At 41.1% G+C, this 27,710-nt stretch overlaps 1 protein-coding gene across 3 annotated transcripts in view; it reads right to left on the bottom strand.

The window, feature by feature from the left end:
* Nucleotides 1–27,710, bottom strand: part of TEC (tec protein tyrosine kinase) — a 123,515-nt gene that overhangs the window by 27,331 nt on the left and 68,474 nt on the right. For 2 of the 3 annotated variants that reach the window (XM_078446137.2, XM_078446135.2), the window contains exons 3-7: nucleotides 8,994–9,098; nucleotides 7,279–7,360; nucleotides 6,535–6,663; nucleotides 3,853–3,893; nucleotides 2,649–2,824 (exon numbers count right to left, since the gene is read on the bottom strand). In XM_078446137.2, coding sequence (XP_078302263.1) covers nucleotides 2,649–2,824; nucleotides 3,853–3,893; nucleotides 6,535–6,663; nucleotides 7,279–7,360; nucleotides 8,994–9,098 — 533 coding nt within the window. The remainder of the gene's footprint in view (nucleotides 1–2,648; nucleotides 2,825–3,852; nucleotides 3,894–6,534; nucleotides 6,664–7,278; nucleotides 7,361–8,993; nucleotides 9,099–27,710) is intronic. The other variant, XM_078446136.2, reaches the window with a different exon arrangement.

A 27,710-nucleotide genomic window follows, 5' to 3' on the forward strand; every position in this document is an offset into this window, starting at 1 on the left:
CGGCTCAGGTCATGATCTCACAGTTCAGTAGTTTGAGCCCCATGTCGGGCTCTGTGCTGACAGCTCAGAGTCTGGAGCCTGCTTAGGATTCTGTGTCTCCCTCTCTCTCTGCCCCTCCCCTGCTCTCTCTCTCTCTCTCTCTCTCTCTCTCTTTCTCTCTCTCAAATATAAAATAAAACATTAAAAAAATTGTTTTAAGTGATCCCAACCAAAAACAGCTACCACTCACCTATGATGGGACAATTCAAGCAAAAAGAATAATGACTGCAATGGTTGCAATATGCATCCATAATAATACTTAAAAAAAATAATTGGGTACCATTGTTATCACTAGAGGAAGCTCAGTTATCAACGCACTAAAATTGGTAAAAGGAAAGAATCAAACATTTCTCTTGCCTTTGCTGCACAAACTAAATGAACTGGCTGATGAGGCAGTTCTTCTTTAGAGAATTAATAAATGTAGACGGAATGAAGAGTCAGAAAATTATCATTTTACAATCCCTAATGAAATAATGGATCTAAGCAGTAATCACTAATGAATGCCAAAATCATTAGGTGCAATCGTGATGAGTTTTTTCATCACCTGAACCACTGAGTAATCTTCACATCATTAGAAGTGGGACAACCAGATATCAACTTCTAATGTGATCAAGCCTCTAGATTACAATTTGCAGGAAATACAGGACACAGAGACATATTAGATGACGCCATGTGAAAGCATTTAGTTTAATCTAGATTGTGGCTCATTTCATAGGGTAAATGACCTGGTTTCATCAATAAATCAAAAAAAAAAAAAAAAAAAAAAAAAAGGATGGGGGCTGTTGTAGAACAAAAGAGAGACCTATCAGCTCAAATGCAGTATGTGGACCTTGTTTTAGTCTTACTTAAACTGTATAAATACATATTAGAGCTACTCAGGGAAAAATGGAATTACATAATTGGTACTATCCTTAGACCTTGATCAGAGAGGTCCCTGTCGTGGTCTCACACTTCTAAGAGCATGCTAAAGTCCATGCTCCCTCAGTCCTCTTCTAGACCATCATCTGGGTAACTAGGACCCCCAAACTCTCTGTCCATTGCTAAGGCCAACACAGACCTTTCACCTTGCAGACTCTGAAAAATAAATTATGCTAGTTATGTGCAACTCCTTCAGCCCAGGTCCAAGGGTGGCCAAGTTGGGGAGTGGCTCTTATAAACTATGTGGACAGAGCTTAGACGTATGGCTGGGAGATCCATATGGTACACGTGAGACAGAACCGAGGTAGAAGGGAAGAGGAAAGGAAGGTACGCCAGGGAGTCAGCCCTCCATGCACTGTCACCTTCTGGCATGGGACTCTTAATTCAAACCTTGCCTCCTTGTCATTTTGAAGGTACGTTTGTCAGGTTAGAGGATAAATGATATTTTATTGACCAGTCTGTCGGCTTGACTTATAACTTCAAAATACTTAGATACATGATATGTGGGCTTTCATTTGTACTCTTCTTTCAGTCCTGAAAATGCTAAGGGAAAGTCTACAGATGGTATTTTTTATTTATTTATTTATTTTTTTAATTTTTTTTAACGTTTATTTATTTTTGAGACAGAGAGAGACAGAGCATGAATGGGGGAGGGGCAGAGAGAGAGGGAGACACAGAACCGGAAGCAGGCTCCAGGCTCTGAGCCATCAGCCCAGAGCCCGACGCGGGGCTCGAACTCACGGACCGCGAGATCATGACCTGAGCTGAAGTCGGATGCTCAACTGACTGAGCCACCCAGGCGCCCCTACAGATGGTATTTTTTTAAATTATCATTAAGTATGATAACAACATGGTAGTTGTTCAAAAACATCTTTAGCAGTTAGACTTAGGGGTGAAATTGACAAAATGATTTGAATTTACTTTTAAATACTCTAGAAAAAAACAACCGGGAAGATTGGTAAATCAGTCCACAGGTGAAGTGAGGAATAGAGAACTGGAATTGAGAATGGGGCAAGGAGGTGAGAAAGTAGATTTGGAGGGAGGGTATGCTCTGTCCAGAGCAAAAAGTCCTCCTCTTTTTATCCATAAGGACTCAGAATATAAACAGGATTATATTTCAGAGGCAAGCAAAGGATAGAGTTTCCTTAATGAAGCCTAAAGGATGCTCATCCTCTACATTTATCCAGATCTATTCATTACTTACCAATAATAAAGTTGAAAGGACGGTTCCTTTAAATCCAAAATTATCTTGTATAAATAATGCTTGTTTTTAAATTTCTTGCATATGTGTGTATACATGTATTTTATACATACACACATGCATGCACGCACAAGCACACACACACATTCTCCCTCTTAGAAAAATGTAAGATCACTTACCTCAGGGGAGAAAAGCGTAAAATATCATTCCCCCAAGATCAAAGTTATCTAATTAAACACATAATGAATGAGAAAGAGACCAATGTGATACATTCTAATTTCTGGAAAGAAGTGGTTGATCCATTTACATTTATTGAGTCATTACTGAGACTACATTTTGTTACTGCAAAGTAACGATGTGTACTTCCATTACTTGCTGGCTGAACCAGTCTCATTACATGATTGTTACAGACAATTCTCTTCTTGCTCAGCACTTCACCCCCACCCCGACCCCCCGCTTTGTGTGCCATACACAGAGAGGAAGAACTTACCCGTATTTATCTCTTGCTCTCCACCAATGAACATCATTCTTTTCTAATATAATATACTCTTGGCCTCTCTCTAATCTGAGATCATGTGCTTCTGTCGCTTGGAAATCATACATGGCTACAACGATTTCTTCACTATTATCTTCTTCCTCAGGTGGAATTGGTGGGGGAGGCCTTCGCTAAGAAGAGGAGACAACATCTGAAAATTTAGTCATTCTGCTTGAAACTGGGTACGAAATCAAACACTAAGTGATCCACACAGCACCAGAGGATAAAGCAGAAACCTCAAGTCTACATAATACAACCCGGGGAACCTTCCCGTGAGTTTAATGATGTTGATGCTACTGGACCTCTCTCATGAGTTTCAGAATATAGGACACGAGCAAAACCCCTCTGTAAACATCAAACAGCCTCTGCTCGGTGTCAAGGCTGGCCTTCCAGGGAGAGCTAAGGATAACATGGGAGTAGAAACCAAAGGACTAACGGTGGACCCACCATTCAAATGGCCTGCAATGGGGAAAAGGCACACTAGGGAGCGAGTCTTTTACCAGGTATCCTCTCAGAGGAATTTGCACTTCTTCGTCCCTACTATGTGCAAGGCACGCACTTAGTACCTAACACACTTTTTCTCCTTTATTCTTAATACTGATCCCATGAAATAAGAGTATAAAATTCCCATTTTACAACTGAGGGAACTTGGTTTAAGGAATCCACCCAAAGTCACTCGTACCAGATTCACATTGGATCAGGTACCGTCTGGGTCCAAAGTACCCCGTATGGGGTTTTCCACCTCACCCACTCTTCAAAAGCATATCATTAAATCACCTCACCCACTCTTCAAAAGCATATCATTAAATCACCTCACCCACTCTTCAAAAGCATATCATTAAATCACTGAAGTCACTTCCTCGGCATAGTACTGTGGTCTTAAGACTGAAATAGTCCTTTAACGTCCCACAGCCCTTATACAAATCTTGAGGCCAAAATAAAAGCAAAATGCCACATGAGGAAGGGTCCCCGATGATAATATCTGATATAATTAAATTAATGTTATTTGACACCAAAAAAATTCAAAAATCCATAGTATATCTGTTTGTGATATGATACTGGGTGGCGGGGGAGGGGGGGCAGAGGGGCAGAATCACGTGAATGAATATAAACTTACTTAACAAACTGCAAATGCTTCCAAAAGGCAAAGTCCACCTACCTTCTTTGTTTCTGGTGCTGGAGGTAGTGCTTTTTTTATACCTGCAAATGACAACAACAAAAATAGGTCCAAATGCCATTTACCAACGATTGATAGTTTTAACAAAAAGTGAAGATGAACAGAGACCAGAAATCTACCTGGACTCTCTCACTCTGGTGCATGTGGCTTGTATCACTATTTCCAAAAAGACCTTAAAATGTTATCAGAGCTGGTTTGTTTTTTTGCCTTCCTGAACAGACTACATACATGCCGTAGGGATCGGGGCCATGACTTATTCTTTGTAAACAAGTAAGAATATGACAAGTTAAGAAGCTTCTGCTCAGCAAGGGAGACCATCAACAGAATGAAAGGCGGCCTACACAAGGGGAGACAATGTTTGCAAACCACATATCAGATAAAGGGTTAATATCTACAATATACAAGGAGATCCTAGAACTCCATAGCGAAAAAATTCAATTAAAGACGCTACAAAGGACCTGAATAAACATTTGTCTAAAGAAGACATACAGGGGTGCCTGGGTGGCTCAGTCAGTTGAGCGTCCGACTTCAGCTCAGGTCACGATCTCACGGTTCGTGAGTTCGAGCCTCGCGTCAGGCTCTGGGCTGATGGCTCAGAGCCTGGAGGCTGCTTCCGATTCTGTGTCTCCCTCTCTCTCTGCCCCTCCCCCATTCATGCTCTGTCTCTCTCTGTCTCAAAAATAAATAAACATTAAAAAAAAAATTTTAAATAAAGAAGACATACAGAAGACATACAGGCCAACAGGTACATCTCACATCTGTTAGAATGACTATTATCAAAAACACAAGAGAGACCAAATGCTGGTGAGGGTGTAGAGAAAAGGAAACCCTCGTGCACTGTCAGTGGGAACGCAAACTGGCACAGCCACTCTGGAAAACAGCATGGAGGTTCCTCAAGAAATTAAAAACAGAACTAGCATATGACCCAGCAATCCCACTTCTGGGTACATACACAAAGGGAAGGAAATCAGTACCTTGAAGAGATAGCTGCATTCCCATATTCATAGCAGTGTTATTCACAGTAGCCAAGGTATGAAAACAACCTAAATGTCCAGCAACAGATGAACGGATTTAAAAAAAAAATGTGCTGTGTATGTTTGTACGTACACAATGGAACCTTATTCAGCTTTTACAAAGAAGGGAATCTTGCCTTTTGCGACAACATAGATGAACCTGGAGGGCGTTATACTAAGTGAAGTAAGTCCAGACAGGAAAAAAAGACAAATATCATGTGGTATCACTTATATGCGGAATTTTTTTTTTTTCAAATGTTTTTAACGCTTATTTATTTTTGAGACAGAGAGAGACAGAGCATGAACGGGGGAGGGTCAGAGAGAGGGAGACACAGAATCCGAAGAAGCTCCAGGCTCTGAGCCGTCAGCCCAGAGCCCGACGCGGGGCTCGAACTCACAGACCGCGAGATCATGACCTGAGTTGAAGTCGGACGCTTAACCGACTGAGCCACCCAGGCGCCCCGCGGAATTTTTTTTAAAAAAAGTCAAACTCATGGTAACAGAGAGTAGAAAAAGTGGCTGCCAGGGGATGAGGGTTGGGGGGAAGGAGATAAGATATTGGTAGAGGGCACATATTTTCACTTAGAAGATAAATAAGGTCTGAGTGTCTAATATATAACATAGGGACTACACTTGATAACACCGTAATGTAGAACTGAAATGTACTAAGAGAGTATGTGCAACTTAAATACTCTCACACATACACATAAAAAGGTATACATGTAAGGTAATAAATGTCTTAATTAACTCGATGGGAAGGATCTATTCATAATGCAGAAGTACATCAGATCATCACACTGTATGCTTTAAATATCTTACAATTTTATTTGCCAATTATACCTCAATAAAGTTGAAGGAAAAAAACCTGGGGCACCTGGGTGGTTCAGTCAGTTAAGCTTCTGACCCTTGATTTCAGCTCAGACCACAGCCCCTGGACAAACTCCATGCTGGGTGTGGAGCCTGCTTAAGATTCTCTCTCTCCTTCTCCCTCTGCCCCTCCCCTGATCATGTTCTCTTTCTCTCTCAAAAGGAAAGGAAAGGAAAGGAAAGGAAAGGAAAGGAAAGGAAAGGAAAGGAAAGGAAAGGAAAGGAAAAAGAAACAAGAGGGGCGCCTGGGTGGCTCAGTCGGTTGAGCGACCGACTTTGGCTCAAGTCATGATCTCATAGCTCATGAGTTTGAGCCCCACATCAGGCTCTGTGCTGACAGCTCGAAGCCTGGAGCCTGCTTCGGATTCTATGTCTCCCTCTCTCTCTGCCCCTAACCCACTCGCATTCTGTCCCTGTCTCTCTCAAAAATAAATAAACATTAAAAAAAAAAAAAAAAGAAAAGCTGCTGATGGTGCCACATTAGGCTTATGCTTTTTTTTTTTTTTTTTTTTTTTAGGCTTATGCTTTTAATAGTCATTTTAAGTAGGCTTCCTTATTATGATAAAAGTTCTCAAAAATAGACCTTTTGATTCCATGACATGGCCTCCCTGCTAACTAAATATAATTATTCTTACAAAATACACTGTGCTAGAAAATGTAAAGGCCATTCAAGATGGCCTTTCCAAAATCAAAATCAAAAATCAAAATCAAGTCACTGTTTCACTATCCCAATAGCATGTACATCCTACATACAATATAATTATAAAATAAAATAAATACTTACTACTCTCAAAAAGATTGTATTTTTCACATCCGGGTGCTAGTTTTTCAGTTTGTCTACAACACTGGTAACTTCCATCTGCCCAAAATTTAGGATGATATTTAATCATAATATTATTGTTGCTCTTTATTTCTGTAATTCATAGACACATTAAATGATCAGTGAAATAAAACAGAGATGATAGAATGTTTTGTAAATAACACTGTTGATCATTCTTTATTTCTCAAATACTATGTTTATTATAAAAACACCTTCACAACATCATACAACCCAGCATTCAGAAAATCCATTTGGTTCTCTTTCACCTTTTTTTTTGGTGAAGCACCCTTGTTAGCAGAAGTGACTTCTGCTATACCATGATGGATCAACACAAAAGTCAGCCCACAACCAAAAGAAGGGATGAGGACTGTCCAGTGTAAATCACCCATTTAAACACTGTATTCACAAGTCAATTCATCCATACCAAATGTTGACTAAATAGGCAATTTCTTAGCAAATCAAATCCTGTTATCCTAAAAGCCCAGATGCTTTATCATCTTTAAATGCATTAGGCATTAAATGAAAGTGTGGATGGAATCAGATTATAAAAAAGGAAGTTCTCTTCAACATGAATCACAGTAACAGAATGTCCTTGGAGAAACACTTACTGTAGATTAAAAGATTATAAATGCAAGATACATTAGCTGTATTTCTTTTTTAGTGATAACATCCTAAAATTATTTATAGCTAATATGACATGAGTTTTACCTTCTTTTAACTTCTTCACCCACCGGTCCCTGCTTTGCGCACTAGGTGCAAAAACGTAAAGTGTGTTAGCATCATGAACAACCTAAAATAAAACAAAATGTGGATGAGGTGAGAAATACTTAGGCACAGCACTTCTGCCTAGCACAGAGCCTTTGGTACCACAGGCGCCAATAAATGATTCTGAAATGATCAAATAAAAGTCAATCACTTCGGATCCAAAGAACCCACATTCCTTTCTTACAAAAGCATACCTATTTCTTCATGCCGACATCAAGTGGGACACATATTTTGCAAAGAACTATGTTTTCACGAAGAAAAAATATACAGAGGCCAAGATGCTTCACTAATCTTATTTCTTACAATCTAATTAACTGAAGATCCTGAAGTTAATTTGGTGTCTCGGGGATTATTCTAATCTAGTATTTTTCTGAATAATATTTTACATGAATGGACTACTCTCTCAGTTTCACTCCTATACCTTCTTTTTGCCACTATGAATAACAGCAGTAGCTAACTTTATTAAATACTACCCCAACTCTATACTATGTGCTTTACAGACATTATTAACTCAATTAATCCGACCATCAAGACATCAGTATTTACATTTTATAGAGGAGGAGACTAAAGGGCTGATCTCCAGACCCTCCACTCCTATGTAACTCCAGGAAGCAATATTCATATAGAACATGTTGCACATGGTGTCCCCCCAGTGTTGTGCTCCTTAACCTACCCATTGCCATTTGGCTAATCATCCAGAAAATCAGGATCTGACTTCAGAGTCCAAACCTTGAACCACAGTGCCTCTTTTACAGGTAACTCCTGGTGAGCAATTAAAAGTCTTATTCTTATTATTTTTAATATAGTAATAAAATTCAGCCTGGGAAACTAACCCAAGAATTTTGTCTTTGGTCTGTTGTCACTTTACCCTTGATCACAGTCACAAGGGAAAAACATCTTGATGGGCTACAAATAAATACAAGGCTAGAAATCTCCCTTCCGACACAGAAAAACAAATGCCACATGATCTCACTCTATGCAAAATCTAAAATAGTCAAATTCATAGAAGCAGAGTAGGGGAGTAGTTGTCAGGGACAGGGAGGAGGGGGACATGGGGAGATGTTGGTCAAAGGGTACAAAGTTTCAGTTAAGCAAGATGAATGTTCTGGAAATCTAATGTACAGCATGGTAATTACAGTTAATACTACTGGATGGTTTACCTGAAGTTTGCTAAGGGGGCAGGTCTTAAGTGCTCACATACAAAAGAAAAGAAAAAAGAAAAGAAAAGAAAAGAAAAGAGAAAAGAGAGGGAAGGGAAGAGAAGGGAAGGTAAAGAAAGGAAGGGAAATGGAGGGAAACAAAGGGGAGAGAAGGGAAGTGGAGGGGAGGGGAGGGGAGGGGAGGGAAGTGAAAGGAAAGGAAAGGAAAGGAAAGGAAAGGAAAGGAAAGGAAAGGAAAGGAAAGGAAAGGAAGAAAATGGTAACTATGTCAAATGATGGATGTTAATTAGTTTGACTGTGATCATTTCACAATGTACACAGACACCAAAACATCAAGTCGTACCCCTTAAATATACACAACTCCTATGTGTCAATTGTCCCTTAAAAAAGCTGAAAAAAATTTTTTTTAATCAACGACCACAGCAATGCCAGGAAACTGTAGTAGTAAGCATGACTAAAAACCCAGAATTACACTTTGGCAAACACATGGCAACTCACCTGAAATGGATATTTGTTTTGGCAGGGAACAACATCATCATCATTCTTCACTATTTCCACACACTTGATTTTTGAAACATCAATAAATCCCTTTCTGTATTTTTTCTGTTGAAAGATAAAAAGGAGGGTGGGGAGGGAGAACCATTACAATTATAAGATACAAGACAAGAGGTTAATAGTAATATCTGTTGATGAAATCACTGATTCAAAATATTACTATTTCCTTAATAATTACCTAAATCAGGTTTCCATTTATTGCCAAAACATTTCAAAATACTAACACTGTGAGAATTGTAATAAAAGTAATTATTTCCATTTATTTCTAAAGATGAAGTTTTCTTATCCTTGCCCCCAACACTCTAGAACACATAAATGGACTCCCCCTGCCTCTTTTTTTTGTCACCCTCCCCTCTCAGACTTAGATCTTTTCAATTTCTTCAGCATCTTGAGGTCAGCACTCCACCCCCACACCCTCACCCTGCCAGAATAGCATCAAAGACCAAATCAAGCAAAACTCCAGGGAGCTGATCACAGATGCAAAACTCCAGCCAGTTCCATTTTCCCCTGCAGCACACAGAACCAGGAGGGTGGGAGGTGGATTTCAGGTATTCCCATAAAGCTTCCATTCTCATTCTATTGTTGGATGGGCTACTTGGCTTCTCTACTGCCCTCTCTCTGCTCACTGCAATTCTGGCTGCAGCAATTAAGTAAGGACATTTCGAGACCTCCCTCCACCCTTATGTTTAGTAACCTCACACCTGAGAATTTGTCAAAGGGGAAAAAAAAAAAGAGTACAAAGTAATGTATGCGAACATAAGTTGATATAATACACCCATTAAAAACCGCTACAAACTCAATGTAGAAATAAAAAATGTTTCCTGAATGATATTAATAAATGATACACTCCACAGAAAAAGCTGTATAAAGACTAAAAGTTACCTTTGGGAAGAGGAGGGTAGATATTCATATGATGAGGAATAGAAGAAAAAGTAGAGAAATGAAGAACACTGTAATATTTGGGGTGACCTCACCACTCCCTGGCACTGGTCATTCTAAACTGCTTCATTAAATATTCTGGAATTGCCCTCTGGTCACAACCTTTGGGCCCTCTATCCTCCTCCAAGGAATCTGCTCTGCATTTTTACTGTCACCATAAGACTTTTAAGACCTACCCACTGTCCCAGACCACCAGCTCCCATCTGATAGATGACAAGACTCTTCTGGAGGTCATTTCATCATAGTAGCCTCTTTCTCGCTTTCCTCTCTCCCCCAACCCCTGCACACTTGCCATATATCCTTTGGCATTTTTATCAGCCCCCTGTTCTATCCACACCCTCCCTATTCCTTTCTACCTGGCTGCAGAAGGTCAACAATAATCGTAATTTTCCTCTCCATGCCTGCCCAGGCCTTCACTGCTGCTCCTTCGTTCCTCTGTGTGTCTCTAATGGCGAGAACCTGGTGGGCTCCATGACGACCACCGGTCTTATCAGAACTACAAACCCTTCCCACTCCCTTGGTCCTGGGAGACTGCTTTATGGAGAAGACAGCAGCTATCCCATGAGTATACCTTCCAACGTCCTCCCTTTGTAGATCAAAGGCACTCTAAGATTTGTCCTTTTTTTCTTCTCTTTTCTTCCGTCTCTTGGAGACGATGAGGAAAGTACAGCTCAGACAAGTTAAACATATCAATTACCCAAAGACCCCAAAGCCCACTAGACCCTGGGATACCCCACAGTTGCAAACAAGTAACAGCGTTAATGAAGCCAAGTCCCCAGGGGGGGCAACAAGGATTCTGAGCATGGACTGAGCTTTCGCCAGGGTAGAGAGGACATTCTCCCCGGTCGTGCTTTTCTGAGGGTCTTACTTCTACCGATAGACACATTCAGACCTCTCCCATCCACACCAAGAACCCTTCTTCTGGCCCCTGCTACTGACCTCACTTTTCCCTTCCTGAAAGAGATGATGACTACTACACCCTCGGCCCCCATTTCCTTCCCACCCACTCCTCCTGCTTAGCCACTTGCAGCCTACCTCTCACCTCACCACAGCCTGCTCAGCCGGTCTCAAAAACATCACCAAACCCAACAGTCCGTGCTCAACTGCCATCCACTTGGCCCTTTGTAAGGCATTTGCAAGTGCCAACACTCTCTTCTCTCTGAGCAGCCTTGACTTTGGGCTGTCCTGGGTTTTTCCTTCTCTCCCTGCCCTTCAGCATCCTCCAAAACAACACCTGTCCTGTGTCAGCAACTGTGTCAAGAAGTACACAGTCAAGATCAGTGAAGCTCACTCCCTGAGCAGAGAGCTCAAACCCTGTGCCATTTAATCCTCACAGCTACTCTGTGTGGTAAATCTTACTAGACTCATTTTATGGAGGGAGGAAACTAAAATTACGTGACTTGCCCAAGTTTGCCTGTAGGAGAGACAGACACAGTATTTATTATACAATGCTATAATAATTATTACAAAAGATTATCTTCTGTAATAAAAAAGATGCTCAGGGGCACAGAGGAGCTGAGGCTTAAATTCAATGACAATTCTGGAAGAGAAATTCTGATACATGATAGGGAAGGAGTAAACAGCACCCACAAAGAAAAACATAATCCAGAATGGGCTCAGTCGTTTCACATGTGAAATGGGAATAATAACAGCTGTGAGAATCAAAGGAGTAGGTATTTCAAAGTGCTTAGAATAGTGTCTGACCTATGATATGATATCTGGAAGTGTCTGCTACATAAAATAAATAAGTCACAAAAAAAGATCAATGCGGCAGAAGCACAGGGTGCATGAGACAGGACAGAAAGGTGAGCGGGGGCCAGCTTGTATATAGAACCCAGTGCACAAGTGTCAAGAGGTCTGGTCAGACACGGCCACCCATCCTCCTCCTGGGGCCTGGGCCAGTCGATGGGAGGAAGAAATTGCCACGGTACCAGCCTCCTTTTAATAAGTCACACATGCTCAATGTAGAAACTGTAGTAAATGCTAACAGCACAGAGAGAGTCAAATGACCCTTAATCTCCCAACGCTGGAGAAAAATCACTGACATTGCTCACAGGGGTCATTTATCACCTGCCAGCTCTCTCAGCCCTTGAGCGATAGGCTATATATGGTCTGTTTCCAAGACACACAACTCCACCCACCACCTGCCCCTGCTACTAAATACAGCTGTTAAATGCAGGTCAATCTATGCAGGAAAATTTAGGATGGCTTGTATACTGGGTTGACTTGTGCCCCCTCAACTCATACTCTGTGATATATAATAATATATAGATTATACAGATTATATATATTTGCGATCTACAATCTACTCACGTACCGTATTAGTATTTGGGTTTGCAGATAAAGGTTCGAATTTAAGTTGCTCACGCATGATTTTATCTATCCCACCAGAAAACACGGATCAGACACCAAGCACACATCGTGTGCTGCAGGTGCAAAGCTACGGAGGGGGGTAAGGGTCTCCCCGAGAGGAGTTCACAATACTATCTTGGGTGAAAGGAGAAGAGGGGGGTGATTCATAATCAAATAATGAAGAAGTCAAGTGAACGCATGGTGTGTTATGGAATGGGGCAGTGATTGGGCCAGGAGGAGTGAGGAAGTTTCAGGGAGGAAGTACGGCTTTGATTTGGTTTCTAAAGGATAAGTAGGAGTTTTCCTATAGAGAAAGTAGAGAAAAAAGTTCCGAGCAGCAGAAGCAGCAAAGGACTCATTTAGGGAACAGAAAGAAATTCACTGTGGCTCAGAGTGGTTCAGGGGAAGTACAGGAAATGACATCAAAAAGGTTATTTGGGACCAAATTAGGAAGATGCCTACACGCCAGGCTTAAGAGTTTGGAATGAAGAGTGCTATGTTGAGGTTTGTTTTTGAAATACTGATTATTAACGGCAGGGTGACAAATGGATAGACAACAGGGAGGCTAGCCAGGAGCCTGTTACGGTAGTTCAGGTGAGGGATGGCAAGGTCACGAACCAGTCAATGGCAGTACGTCATGTGAGGAAAGCAGGGACACTGGAGCATTAGAAGATAAAGTCCACATAACACTGGCATCAATTAGATGCGGGGATTAAGAGAGGAAGGAGTTAGGAAGCCTCAGCAATTTTGAGTCTGAGTGATGAGCAGACACCAATACCATGAACTGCCATAAGGAACACAGGAGAATCAGGGTTGAAAAGGCAATGTTGGGAAATGTTGCTTGAGTTGACTATTGGACAACCCACTGGAAATGTTTAGAGGGAATTGAAAATATGAGGCTCAGCAGCACCTGGGTGGCTCAGTCGGTTAAGCGTCCGACTTCGGCTCAGGTCATGATCTCGCAGTTTGTGAGTTCAAGCCCTGCGTTGGGCTCTGTGCCATCAGCTGGGAGCCTAGAGCCTGCTTCAGATTTTGCGTCTTCCTCTCTCTGCCCTCCCCTGCTCTCATTCTGCCTCTCTCTCTCTCTCTCTCAAAAATAAATAAACATTTCAAAAAAGAAAATATGAGGCTCATACTCATCAATGCTTATCGCTTTCTTTATAGTAAAGAGAATTCTGCTTTTCTCAACACGTATATGGGATATATAGTAGAACCTTATTCTAAACACACCTCAGGGAACCCTAGGAGATTAGGCAAGGTTGAGGAAGAAAAGGTTTGGAAGGATTAAGAGACTTGCTATAGGGATCCCTAAGAGTTACTGAAAGAGCCATGTGCCCTCTTAACACCTGGTCTTTGCACTCTGGTGAACAGAGTCAACACAGAGAAGGCACATACACAGTTTTTTTCTCCATTCAGACTATTTATCATTTCTTCAATAAAAAAAATTACTTCATGACTACTGAAGTATGCTATCCATTATTGTTACTATTGTGGCCCAAGAAGAAATATCCAAGGTCATTCCATTTCTCATGTGAAGTTGCCCTTTTATTTATATGGCCTTCACCCTGCCCACCAGACTGAAAATCACGAAAAAGCTAAGAGAATTTTGAATCATCCAAGCTGAAAAATCTGCCTGGCACTTAGCAGATGTTTATTAAACAGTGTGCTGAGCCAGTCTGTAAAGAAGTATGCATGACACGGTGTGTGTGTGTGTGTGTGTGTGTGTGTGTGTGTGTGTGTATACACAGGATATATATATCTCTTCTCTTGCACATCGTCTATATACTTTACTGAACTTGAAAATGAGTTATGGAAAAGCCATTTTACACATTTTCAAACCAGCATAAATGGGGAAACTAGACCTAGAGGTGAATGATACTTGCTTAAAACAACACATCAACTGAATGGCAGAACTGGGAGGTAGACACGAGAGATCCTGTCCCCCAGCAAGTCTTACAAGGTACCCTGTTTTCCTTTAATTTCCAGAATACTCAGTATTTTAAAAATATCAATATCAATCCTAAATTAACGAAATAAAAAAATTTTTAACGTATACAAGCATCCAGGCCGGCCACAGGTAAATTTGGAAAGTCAGCCATTTATCTTCAGGAGACTATCTCCTCCTTCTGACCCTACTTCCCAGGCATCCTGAGTCCCCATTAAGCACTGTGAAAGATCTAGCAGAATTTTCCTCCAATATCACAAATGATCCCTTCCTTTTCCCCCATCACGGCTTTTATTCCTAATGTGGCTATTCCCAGCAGCATGCCGCAGAAGAAATTTGCTGGATGAATCACCCTTGCATTGCAATAGGATCTCAGGTAGAGGGTATGAGCTGTGGAGACTGGGAGACCCTGAGTCACCCCTCTGCTTTGCCACTTAGAAGTCGTATGGCCTAGGGTTAGCTCTGCCCCCTCTCAGTTCCCTTATCTATAGGAATAGGCTTTTATCAGGAATAAAGAGAATGCACATAGGGGCCTAGCACAGGGTCTGGCATACAAAGTCACTCCCTAAACACAGCATTTCCCATCAATTAGTTTTCACAACAACGCTGGGAAGTTGTTATGAAACTGAGCATCTGAGCGGTTACAAGATTGGCTAAGAGGCTGAGCCACAATTGAACCCAGAGTTGTCAAAAACACTAAAGCGTTTACCTGACTCCAGGTCTCTCAAACTGGATATTTTTACAGTCTTATTATAAAAAATAAAATTATCAAAATCGAACAACTGTAGAGCATTCACTATGAATCAGGGACCGTGTTAACCTCTTCACATGGATGACTCAATGACTCTTCACAGCATTATATAAGAACTGTTGTCATCCCATATAACAGATGAAGAAACCAAGGCTTAGAGGGTATAATTAATTGCCACACGTCACACAATAAACCAGGATCTGAACCCTTGTCTAATTCCAATCTTGACTTCTTAAGTGCTACACATACCTGACTAACTTGATATCGTTTGACAAAGCCCAAACATGAAATAAGTGGAAATTTCTTATGCTTATAGCTCATAACCCCTCCGAGACCAAAGCTAGTTCACAAATTAAATAGAAACAAAACTATACCAAAAATACAATTTAAATTAATACTACTTGAATGTGATGGATGGGTGTTCACTGGAGCTGGATGTCTCTCCCAAAGCCAGTTATTTCAGCATCACAGGCTTGCATTCCTTTGGGCCTTATGACAACCAGTTCCAACTTTTCTCTCAATTCCAACTACAGGGAACCTCTGCATGTACACTCGCTGCCTTCCTAGCATTAGGCCTCCACTGGGCACTACTAAATTGCTTAGTGTTTGATCAGCCACTGTTCTTTCTCAATAGGCCACAACAATTAAAACATCATCATAGATATAAACTCAAAGATGGGCTGCTGGCAAGGCACGTTCAATTGACAAGGGAACCACCCAAAACATACAGACAAAAAGTATATTTTATATACATATATGTATGCGTGTAATATCATATATATGTATGTGCACACATGGTATATTGCTGGGAGAGCTGTATAAAATATTGCCATGGAATTAAGAACACATTTAAAATTCCTAGAACACACAGTCCTCAGCAGACGGGTCACATCAAAATTTACTGTTCATCTTCACTGCATTCCGTCAGGATGATTCCTTCATTCAGCCACAGTCATTAAAGATGGACTCCAGCTTCCTCCTACCACCGGCAAGACACAGATACCAAAGAAACACCATGATGGAGATAAGCAAGTATGAAATTTCTTAGTCTTAAGCAGTTTACAACCAGACATTTGCTAAGGTTAAGGAGAAGAACAGTGATTGTTTATAATGAAAGTTCAGATGGGTCAATACTACACAGCTAAAGAGTTGCAGTCAACTCCTGAAAAGGAAAGAAAGAAAATGACGCATTCTACTAAAAATCTCCAATGAGTCAAAAGGCCTATTCTATTCACAAGGATAGTTCTTCCCCCTTTCCACTCAGGACAGAGTTCAAAGAATGGGCCTAAGTGCAGCAAGCCACGTTATTCACAAGAAACAAGAAAAACCTCAGGATGGATTTGGCACTTTGTGTGTGTGTGTGTGTGTGTGTGTGTGTGTGTGTGTGTGTGTATACTGAGAGCAATTTTGATGTAGACCATTCTGGCATCAGAAGTAGAACAAATAGAATTTAAAGTCATTTCCCATTTTATAATCCTATGATAAAATGTCCCCTCTTTACCACAGACTGAATTCTAGTGAAAAATGAAAGGAAGTAAAAACAAAAAATTGGCATCTTAACATTCTTTCCTCCCTCTTAACCAACTTATAGTAATAACTGACGTAGGTGCTTTACATTTTATAGAGTGATTTTACACACAAAAAGAGCCATCATCATCAACAACAACAACACCAACACCCCAGCACTTTTACCTAAAGCAGCCAGTCATTACATACATAAGCATGGTTTAATTATGGTTTTGAACATAACATCCAGCATAAAAACAGGATGGTGAAAGACTGCTATAAATTATAAGGAATTTGAAGGCAGAAAGTTCCATTTCTGAATACACAGAATAATCTTCATATAAGATAATGCTGATGTAGGCAATTATAAGGTTTCTAGAGGTACTTTTTCACTGTATTTAAAAAGGTTTTTTTCTTGAGTAGTCATTCCCTCTTAGGACTTTTCTATACTTCTGGCAATTTTCTCCCCAAATCCTCTTTGTGGTCCAAGAGCACTTCTTTTTTTTTTTTTTTTTTTTTTTTTTTAATTTTTTTTTTTCAACGTTTTTTTATTTATTTGTGGGACAGAGAGAGACAGAGCATGAACGGGGGAGGGACAGAGAGAGAGGGAGACACAGAATCGGAAACAGGCTCCAGGCTCTGAGCCATCAGCCCAGAGCCTGACGCGGGGCTCGAACTCACGGACCGTGAGATCGTGACCTGGCTGAAGTCGGACGTTTAACCGACTGCGCCACCCAGGCGCCCCCCAAGAGCACTTCTAAAAACTGTGACCAAGTATTTTTATTATAGTTGAAAGCGAAACTTACTAACATGTGTTTTCAAGTAAGTCTAAAAGTGATTTACTTAGTTTAATTCTTAAAATTGGTAAAAATTAGAATGAGTGAGGTAGAGATAAATGTATACGGACCCTTTACTTCATAAATTTCATGTAAACAGACTTCCAAATTCAAGCAATTCCAGACCTAATAAATTCAATCCAAACGTTGAAAATCCCCTGGAGCAGAGAAGATGCCAATGATCTCAGATTGCCACATTTTCTTCTTCTTCCTGGGTGCCCAACTAAAGTGCATTGTCTCATCTTCATGCATTTAGATGAGGGCACAGGACTGAGCTCTGGCCAAGACAGTGTAGGCAGCAGCGATGTAAGACCACTTCCTGTCCTCTAAAACCTTTCATACCATCCTCCATGTTCCGTCTCCTCCTTTGTGCCCCCGTAAGATGAGAAAATCCAGTGGAAGATTCTAAGGACCACAAGACAATGGAGTCTAATGGGTATAAGGTTTCTTTTGTGGGGTGATGAATATGTTCTATAATTGATTGCAGTGACAGTTGCACCACTCTGTGAACATATTAAAAATCACTGAATTACACAATTTAGGTGGGTGAACTATATGGTATGTGAATTATATCTCAATAAAGCTGTTCTCCAAAATGAACAAAAAAGACACAATGGAGTCACTACATGGAAGACACATGGATCCCTGAATCACCAAGTGGAGGGTAGTTTTTATAATGTAAGCAAGAAATAAAATTTCTGTTGTGCCTAGGCATTGGGTTTTGGGGGACTGCGTGTTATAGCAGTTAGCTGCCTTTTACAGTGCTTTCTAGAATAAGAAGATCTCACATCTCAGCTACTTAATACTTCAGATTCCGCATCCATAAAGGAAACAAGTGAACTAAGTCAGTGTTTCCCAAAGTATGGCATGGTGGTAACTGAGTTGGTTTTAGGTGCAACTTGGACAAACATTTGTTTTTATTGTTTTTAGTTTCATGGTTACCATTTATTAATGGTTTTCCATTTACTGAGTGATACAGCTGCCTTTCAAAATTAAGTGTATTTAAGGAAAAAGAACACGGAAGTATTTAGAGGAAACATTAAGTCAATAACAGCACTATACAGATGGCACATCTATATGCCAAAATCATGTAAGTAGTAGGCACAATGGCTGAAGTTTGGGCAACACTGGGTTAAATGACCTCTTCACGTCCAATGTTAACGTTCCTCGATTTTTGTTATTTTGTACTTGTCACTGTATTCCTCCAATACCTGGCCTGCCCGGTATACCTCCCATTCCATGAGTTAAGAGTACACTGGGGTTACTGACATGCGTGTGACAAGATTCAATCCACAGGTGTACATTCGGCTAAAACACCATGAATGTGACACATCATAATTCTCGGCTACCTCTCTCCTCAGAGACATGCATTCCTGCACTATTCCCAAATGCCTACTTGTTCCTAGTTCACCAAGTTTCAATATTCCTTACTGATAAGCTACAGAAGATGCACAAATAGAGAATGGGTTTTTAAAGCAACATTTGAATTCTGGGCCAGACTTTCACTTGGACACATTTCCTGCCGAAGGCGCCGTATAGGTAAATGTTTTACTGAAAAATAAGTAGTTATATGAAACTTGGTGTTAGGATTTGGGCTCTGAATCTGGCAGCGTAGGTACAAAATGATGAGACTCCCTGGGTGAATTTAAATATACTAAATCAGAGCATCTGATTTAGTCCATATTTGAATAATAAACACAATAATAGGTTAACACTTACACAGCACCATGTGCCGGGTACTATCCCATGAGTTTACATAAACTGACTCACTTAAGCCTTCTAATAACCATTATATGACTCCATCTCTCCAAAAATGTCAAGAGCAAAAACCTGGAAAATCTGCAACTGGGTCTCAGTGGCAGAAAGGGCCCTCACGTGGCAGATCTGTCAGGGAGGACAGCCCATGGCCAGGATGTAGTAGGTAATGCCACATGCTCAGCATGCTGAGTTAGATATCATCGGTTTCTGGGTGGTCACAATCACGACCTACCTTAATATTTATGTTTATAAGCACAATATCGTGGAAATACTTCATTTCTCTTGACTATTATAATTTGAGTATGTATGTTGATACCTGGAGCTTGGTTCGTATCATCTAAAACAACAGGTGTTTATCAGATTATAAGCATGGATTATAGAGTTCTTAAAACATAAATGAATTCTATTAATTGCTACACCTAAACATTCATCTTTCATGGAGCCTCCTTTGAAAGAGACAGAAGCCCACAGAATCACCTTCTACACTAGATTCTGATTAACTTTGTAACTTTATCACCCTAGGTTTTTATAATTTTTTTATATTTATTTATTTGATAGAGAAAGACAGAGCATGGGGGGGTGGGGGGACAGAGAGAGAGGGAGACATAGAATCCAAAGCAGGCTCCAGGCTCTGAGCTATCAGCACAGGGCCCCATGTGGGGCTTGAACTCACAAACTGCAAGATCATGACCTGAGCTGAAGTTGGACACCCAACTGACTGAGCCACTCAGGCACCCCAATCCCAGGTTTAACAAAGCTATCTTAATCCTCACACATTTACTACAAGCTTCCCAGGTTCACGTGAAATCTTACTGGGAGACAAATTTCTCTGTAACTCTAGGATTTCCACCTAGAGTGATGTCAGATGCCTCTTTAGCAAGAGTTCAGAAATATGGGCTACACTTCCTACCTGCTGAGACCTATAATCTAGGGAGTAAAGAAGACACACACACACACACACACACACACACACACACACACACACACACACCCTTTGTTGCCTAACAGGACTAACGAGGGTTCCCAGCCAATACTTATTTTAAATTTGGGGCAAGAAATAGAAGAGTAATCACAGAGAAAGCATTATCTTGGGTCTGCTGGGTCTCCAGGGTGCCAGGCAGTCACAAGTCCAGAGACAATGTGGTGGATCCACTGCTAGAGAAAAGGGCTGAATATTTCTGTCTACCTAAGAACTCTGCCTAAAAGAAGGTGAGATCAGAAATAGACTGACCACTGACAGTGATGAGAAGAGGCTAAAAACTGGCTTTAAATATAGGGGTGCGTGGGTGGCTCAACTGGTTAAGCATCTGACTTCAGGTCAGGTAATGATCTCGTGGTTTGTGAGTTCGAGCCCTCCATTGGGCTGTCTGCGGTCGGCAAGGAGCCCACTTCGGATCCTCTGAATCCCCTGCTCTCTGCCCCTCCCCCGTTTGCGATCTCTCTCCCTCCCTCTCTCTCTCTCTCTCTCTCAAAAATAAACACTTTTTTAAAGTGACTTTAAATATAAAGTCAGAAATTTTTAGGGAAGAAACCTGCAAGTTGATCAACTTCCAGAAAAATTTATGTGAATTATGCGTGCAACAATTAACAATATTGCTAGAATCTCTTTATTAACTTACTGAACATGCCACAATATTTTGAGTCCTGTTTTAATGTTTGTTTTTATTATTATTATTATTATTTTTATTTTTTAATATATGAAATTTACTGTCAAATTGGTTTCCATACAACACCCAGTGCTCATCCCAAAAGGTGCTGTTTTAATGTTTTAACATAGCACAGTCGATGCATCATAACAGTGGAGAGCACAGACAGTTTCAGTGTCAGGCAGGCCTGTGTTTAAATGCCAGATCCGTGGTTCTATGCAAGTTAACTGACCTCTTTTGGTCTCCATTTCCTCATCTGTAAAATGGGGATATTAAAATAACCTAACCTAGATTATCATGAGGATTAATTTTGATATGCTCATAAAGCACTCAGCACAATATCTGGCCCATCACCATCACCAATATGTTATTTTAGCATAATTCTTTTTGCCATTAAGAATAAGATTTCTACAATTTTTCAACATTTAAACTTTTCTCCCCCACATATAGTCTCTAATTTTGTTATAGAATTCAATAAGAAAAAAGACTTAACAGAAATCTTTTGAATATTTTATATTATTTCTTTAGGTAACATACCAGTATTTCTTCACTTTCTCCGTTGAGGAATCCATAAATATTCCAAGAACTCAAAAAATAGAGGAGTATGCAATTAAGCTTGACCACAGTGCATAAAATATCACAAAGCACACTAGGAAAAGAGGATAATAGCAGAAATACTTTTTTGCCTTAAGCAAAATCATATTTTAAGTAATTTTAAAAGTAAGTTAATCTTGGGGGCACCTGGGTGGCTCAGTAGGTTGACTGTTTTGACTTCTCAGCTCGGGTCATGATCTCACGGTTCATGAGTTTGAGCCCCACATCGAGCTCACTGCTGTCAGCCTGTCAGTGCAGAGCCTGCTGAGATCCTCTATCCCCCCTCCCTGGCCCTCCTCCACTTGCCTTTTCTCGAAATTAAAAAGTAAATATTCAAAAAAATTAAGTTAGTCTTACATATCAATTACTATAAAAATGTAGAAAAAGTCCAGAAACTACTTAGGATAATATTTGCTGAGCATTTACTTACTACATGCTAGATAATGTGTGAAGCACAAGAGATACGGAGATTTAAAAATACGCCATTGTATTTACCCAAGATAAATGAAAGGTATCTGACCATACAGAGACATGTACAAGAATATTCATAGCAGCTTCTTTCTAATAGCTGAAAACTGGAAACAACCCAAATGTACATCAACAGGTGAATGGATACACAAATAGTGATATATCCATACAGTGGAATACTATTCAGTAATAAAAAAAAATACAATATTGATACAACCAAATAGATGTATTTAAAAATAATATGCTAAGTGAAAGAAGCTAGTTTAAAAAAAATACATGCTATATGAGTTTATTCTAGAATACTAGTAAACATGCAAACTAATCTATAGTGCCAAAAATCAGATCAGTGATAACTAGGGATGGTGGGAATGAAAAGGGAGGTATGAATTACAAAAGGGCACGAGGAAGATTTTGGGGGTGATGGATGTGTTCATTTTATCGTAGTGATGGTTTCACTGGTGTGTACACATATCAAAACTCATCAAATAATACAATTTCAATGTATGCAGTTTATTGTGTATTGATTATACCTCAATAAAACTAAAGAAAATATGGCCCCTGCCCTCATGGAACTTGAAATTGATTAGACTTGGAAACTATGAAATTCTTTGCTAATAATTTTGTGTTCTAAATCATAGACTTAAAAAAGAAAAACCAACAAATCCAACAAAAGAGAAAAATAGGTGTAAAGATTAAGCAAAATGGCACCTGAGTGGTTCAGTTGGTTAAGCATCTGACTCTTGATTTTGGTGCAGGTCATGATCTCACAGTTTGTGAGTCTGAGTCCTGCATCTGGCTCTGCGCTGACAGCACGGAGCCTCCTTGGGATTCTGTCTCCCTCTCTCTCTGCCCCTTTCCCATGCTGGCATACACATGCGCTCTTATGCCCTGTCTGATAGATAGATAGATAGATAGATAGATAGATAGATAGATAGATATTTAAATTAAGCAAAACAACTTCACTTTACAAAGGGGCGGAAGTAGGTAATCAATGAGCTCTCATTTCAGTGAAGGTTATACCTTAGTATTTGTCCCAATTTAGAAACAACTCATCCATCCATCCAATTCATCCAGCATTAAATTAATTTCTGGTAGAGAAATAAAATTAATTTTACACCTTCCCCTAAAGTTGGTACCTGCTCCTACCCTCTTCTTTCTTCCGGTCTCATTACTCCCTTTCTCAAGGCAAGCATGATGAAGGCCACCTACTGGAAGCTCAGTGAGGACAGACGTACTGCCTCTCCAGCACCTACAACAGTGCTGGCATGTCATAGCCTGGCACAGGGCAGGTGCTCAATGACTTGGTTGAGTAAGTCAATGAATGGATGAGGACATGCGTGAATAGGAGGGGCTTCGGCTAAATGGACAGGAGGCCTTCCTTAGGTTTAATTTCACATTATCCAGTCAGAGCCACCATGTGACTATTTCAGAGAAGAAGTTGGCTGCTTTTATTTTTGCCATTGCTCTCTCAGACACCTGCCACAACGGTGGGTCCAGGCATGCCAAGAACTGCCAGGATCCAAGAGGAACTCTCAGGATCCAAGAGGCCCTGCTTCCTCGGTCCCCTGTTCAACTGAAGTGTCCTGCCACATGTGAACACCCAACTCACAGAGTAATGGTCATGTTACGAGCCTCCGAGATACTCTGAACTACTGCCAGGGGATCCCTCCTCAACCACAGACGGGAATCATTGGGTCTGACCCTGCAAATCTGTTTGTCTTCTGGTTTTTTTAAGCAGCCAAAGAGAAGGAAGGCCCTCTAACCAAGGGCCTTCAGTTCTTGCATCTCTATGGTTAACACCGACTAGTAGCGCTCTGCTACGGTACCAGGGATTCTGAGAGCCACGTGTAGTGTGTGTGCATGCATGTATGTCCAAGGCTCTCCAGTGGACACGTCATGTGTGCAGGGGTTTTTTAGTGCCACTTTATCTTCAAGAAAGCCGAAATACCTAGAATCACACAAACAAGAGGAACTTGGGAGACATAAACTTTGTGAGTTTCGGGGTGGGTGAGAGTTAGACAGCTAACAGAGCAGGACAGAAAGTGCAATTTCCAGGATGGGTGGTGGGGGGCAGTGTCACGGGTGAGCACACAGCGGCCTGTGCAAGGGACCTACAACTTCAGCACTGGCGGTACAATTCCCACCCCACCCCCAGGAACGCCACCATGGCCAAATGGACTGATGAAATGGTATTGCAGAAAAACAGCAGCCCTGGGAGAGGGAAGCCCCTGTGGCCACCACCCCACAGGCTCCCCCAGGAGGCCAGCCTGTGACCTGGAGGCAGGACTGAGTTTCTGGACAGGCGAAAAGTTGCGGGGCTCACAGGCCCTCAAGAACCTTACCTCCACCTTGCCCACACCTGACCAGTTCCTCCGCTAAGAAAAACCCCTCTCTGCTTATCTGACGTGAGTGGAGGGCAAAGATGCATGCGTGCAAGTATAAACTGTAAATTTGTATTTTCTAAAAATGAATGGAGCTTCGCTAGGATACTGCAAAAGCGGAACATTCACTTGGTCTTTACATAACTGTCTGCAGGACCCCTGTATATTTCTCCAGTTCTCTCTAGTGTTAAGAGGATCACACTGCAGTCTGTTTTCTCAATACCTCCAAAATATTAAGCTGCAAATAATGGCAGCTTCTCCAGACCAGCAAGCTGCCTCTAAGGAAGCAACATCCCCTCCTTTTTTTTCTTCCCCAGTGAAGACAATCAGCCAGCAGTGCTGGGAACAATGCCTTCCTTTTGCTTCTGTTCAAGCCTGGGGGTGGGAAGGAGAGTGAGAGAGGGTGAAGAGATCAAGGAAGATGGGGAAAGGGGAGGGAGAAGGAATCACCACGAGAACACTGGCAAGAAAGACAAAATGTGAGTCTTAACGCAAGGTGTCTAGTAAGAGAAGAGGAATCACCCTTCAGAAGAGGAACTCTCCCCTCAGAAAGATATTCAAACAAAAACACACATATGGCCTCATATGTGTTCCATGGGTTTCTGTGGGTCTGATGGGTACTAATCATTCCTTTACTATGGTTTCTATAGGCATAGCCACTTTGTGTTGCAAATAATCAACGGAAAACTTTTGTAATAAAACCTGTCAACTGGGAAACTTCTATAGATAAAATGATTTTAAAAACAATTTCTTCTGGGGCGCCTGGGCAGCTCAGTTGGTTAAGGTCCGACTTTGGCTCAGGTCACGATCTCACGGTTCATGGGTTCGAGCCCCGCGTCGGGCTCTGTGCTGATAGCTCAGAGCCTGGAGCCTGCTTCAGATTCTTGTCTCCCTCTCTTTCTGTCTCTCTCAAAAATAAATAAATATATATTTTTTAAATTTTTTTTAAAAAACAAAACAATTTCTTCCAAGTGTGCCTGGGTGGCTCAGTCGGTTAAGCCTCTGACTCTTGATTTCAGCTCAGGTCATGACCTCATGGTTTGTGAGATCAAGCCCCGCATCGGGCTCTGTGCAGAGCATGGAACCTGCTTGGAATTCTCTCTCTCTCTCTCTCTCTCTCTCTCTCTCTCTCTCTGCCTCTCTCCTGTTTGTTCTTTCTTTCTCAAAATAAATAAATAAATATTACAACGAAACAAAACAATTTCTTCTATTGACTGGATGCTTGATGACATCATGGAAGCTCTCTTGATATGTTTAGGGGTGAGAGCATTAAGGTTCTACGTAAGATGAGTACTCCCTGTCTTCTGCAGATGGACGCTAAAGCAACTGTAGAGGAAAGGACAGGACTTCTACTGGGTAACGAGAGTGGGAGGGATTTGCTACACGACCACGGAGGTGGAGGGAAGCGTGAGTCAGGGTTAGGTAGCTGGGTGCTGGGTACTTGGAGGTCACCTGACTACCCTCTCTACTCTTGAGTATGTTTGAAACTTTTTGTAATAAAAGGCTAAAAAATACTTCTCTCCATCACATTTTTTTAATGTTTCTTTATTTTTTTTTTTAAGTTTATTGATTTTGAGAGAGACAGAGACAGCCAAGTGGGGAAGGGGCAGAGGGAGAGAGTCCTAAGCAGGCTCCACGTTACCAGTGCAGAGCCCCACACGGGGCTCGAACTCACGAAACCCTGAGATCATGACCTGAGCCAACACCAAGAGTCGGATGCTGAACTAACTGAGCCACCCAGGTGCCCCTAATGTCTATATATTTTTGAGAGGGGGTGTGTGTGTGGGAGAGAGAGAGAGAGAGAGAGAGAGAGAGAGAGAGAACGAACTACGGGGGAGGGGCAGAGAGAGACAGGGACAGAGGATCTGAAGCAGGCTCCACACTGACAGCAGAGAGCCCAATGTGGAGCTCGAACTCACAAACCATGAGATCATGATCTGAGCTGAAGTCAGATGCTTAACTGAATGAGCCAACCAGGTGCCCCTCTCCATCACATTTTTCAAAATCTTGATCAAAGTTATAGGATCTACCTATAGAAAATTTTTTGTGAGAATATAAGAAGTGTCCATTACAAATTGGAAAAAAAGTAGATTTGATCACTTTATTTAATTGCCACTAAGAAAGCTTTGGCTATACTTGCGGTAATGTCTCCACCAGATTCAGAAGAAGAAACGATCCCAGATGTTAACACAACTGCTCTTAGTGGTCACATTCACACAGCTTCTTGCATCCAGCAATCTCAAAGTGCTCAGTAATTAATTACAGAACCGCTGACCCTGTTGAAGTAATGAGTTATTTAGCATCTGCATTTTATAATTGAGTAAATGGAGCACTGAGGTCAAACAACTGACCAAGGGCAAACGAAGATACAGAAGTCCAGGCTGTACTGCTATGCTCTTTATTGGCTATCACAGCTGAGGGCCATAGTGAAACTATTCATCCCCTCTCAGTTTATGATCACTAATGCAATTAACTTTTTAATACTCTGGCAAAAGTTAATCCGTGTTGCAGAATACATTCTAAGAGATGCCCCCAATGCCAAATACAAAATCCCCATGGCCCAGAGAGCAAGGCCACTCCCTGTGAGCCCACCAGCACTTGCAACGGGGACAAGGTCTGTTTGGTTTTCTCTTCCTCATTCCCTCACCTCCCTTCTGGAGGGTGTGATGCTTCACTCCACCTAGACAGCAACCAGCCTTGGAAGGCTTTCGAGGAACATGTAGGAGTTATTGTAGTAAGTACAGTGAGTACATCTGAAACCTCCGTATTACCATGCACAGGCTTTAAAGTGGATTCAGAAAGAGAGGTGGCTTTTTTCATCAATTCACTAAGGTAATATCATGTCAAACCATAAGAAACTGTAAGTCCAAAATGATCAAATATTGGTGATTTCTGATCAACTTAATACATTTTGTATATTTAGCACACTTTCATCCTACTCACACACTTCATACTCTGAAATACAAACCATTTGTACTTTTCCTAACTTCTGCTTAATTATAACCACAGTTATGATTTGTGAGGCTCTTGTTACATAGCCGATGCCTGAAACAGACTGAACATTGCGTGAGAATGGGAATGGTGCCCATTCTCTGGTGTGATTACCAACAGCACCCAGCATGGTCAGAACCCAGTCAACGATTGGTATTGACGACCCAGGAAACTGTTGGAATTTGTATTAGATTTAACTTAACCAAATTTTAAAAATCTGACAGTTGGGACGCATGGGTGGCTCAGTTGGTTAACTGTCTGACTCTTCATTTCAGCTCAGGTCATGATCTCATAGTCGTGAGATCGAGCCCCATGCAAAGCATGGAGCTTGCATGGGATTCTCTCTCTATCTCCCTTTGCCCCTCCCCTGCTTGCACTCTCTCTCTCTCAAAAAAAAAAAAAAAAAAAATCAGACAGTTAATCTAGAATAATAGCAGCTCTTTTAAATCATACACTATTTTGATCGCTAACTTGATAGCTGTTTTCCTGTTGA

The sequence above is a fragment of the Panthera onca genome, chromosome B1 (genome assembly GCF_046562875.1).
Source record: "Panthera onca isolate mPanOnc1 chromosome B1, mPanOnc1 haplotype 2, whole genome shotgun sequence".
NCBI classification, from domain to species: domain Eukaryota; kingdom Metazoa; phylum Chordata; class Mammalia; order Carnivora; family Felidae; genus Panthera; species Panthera onca.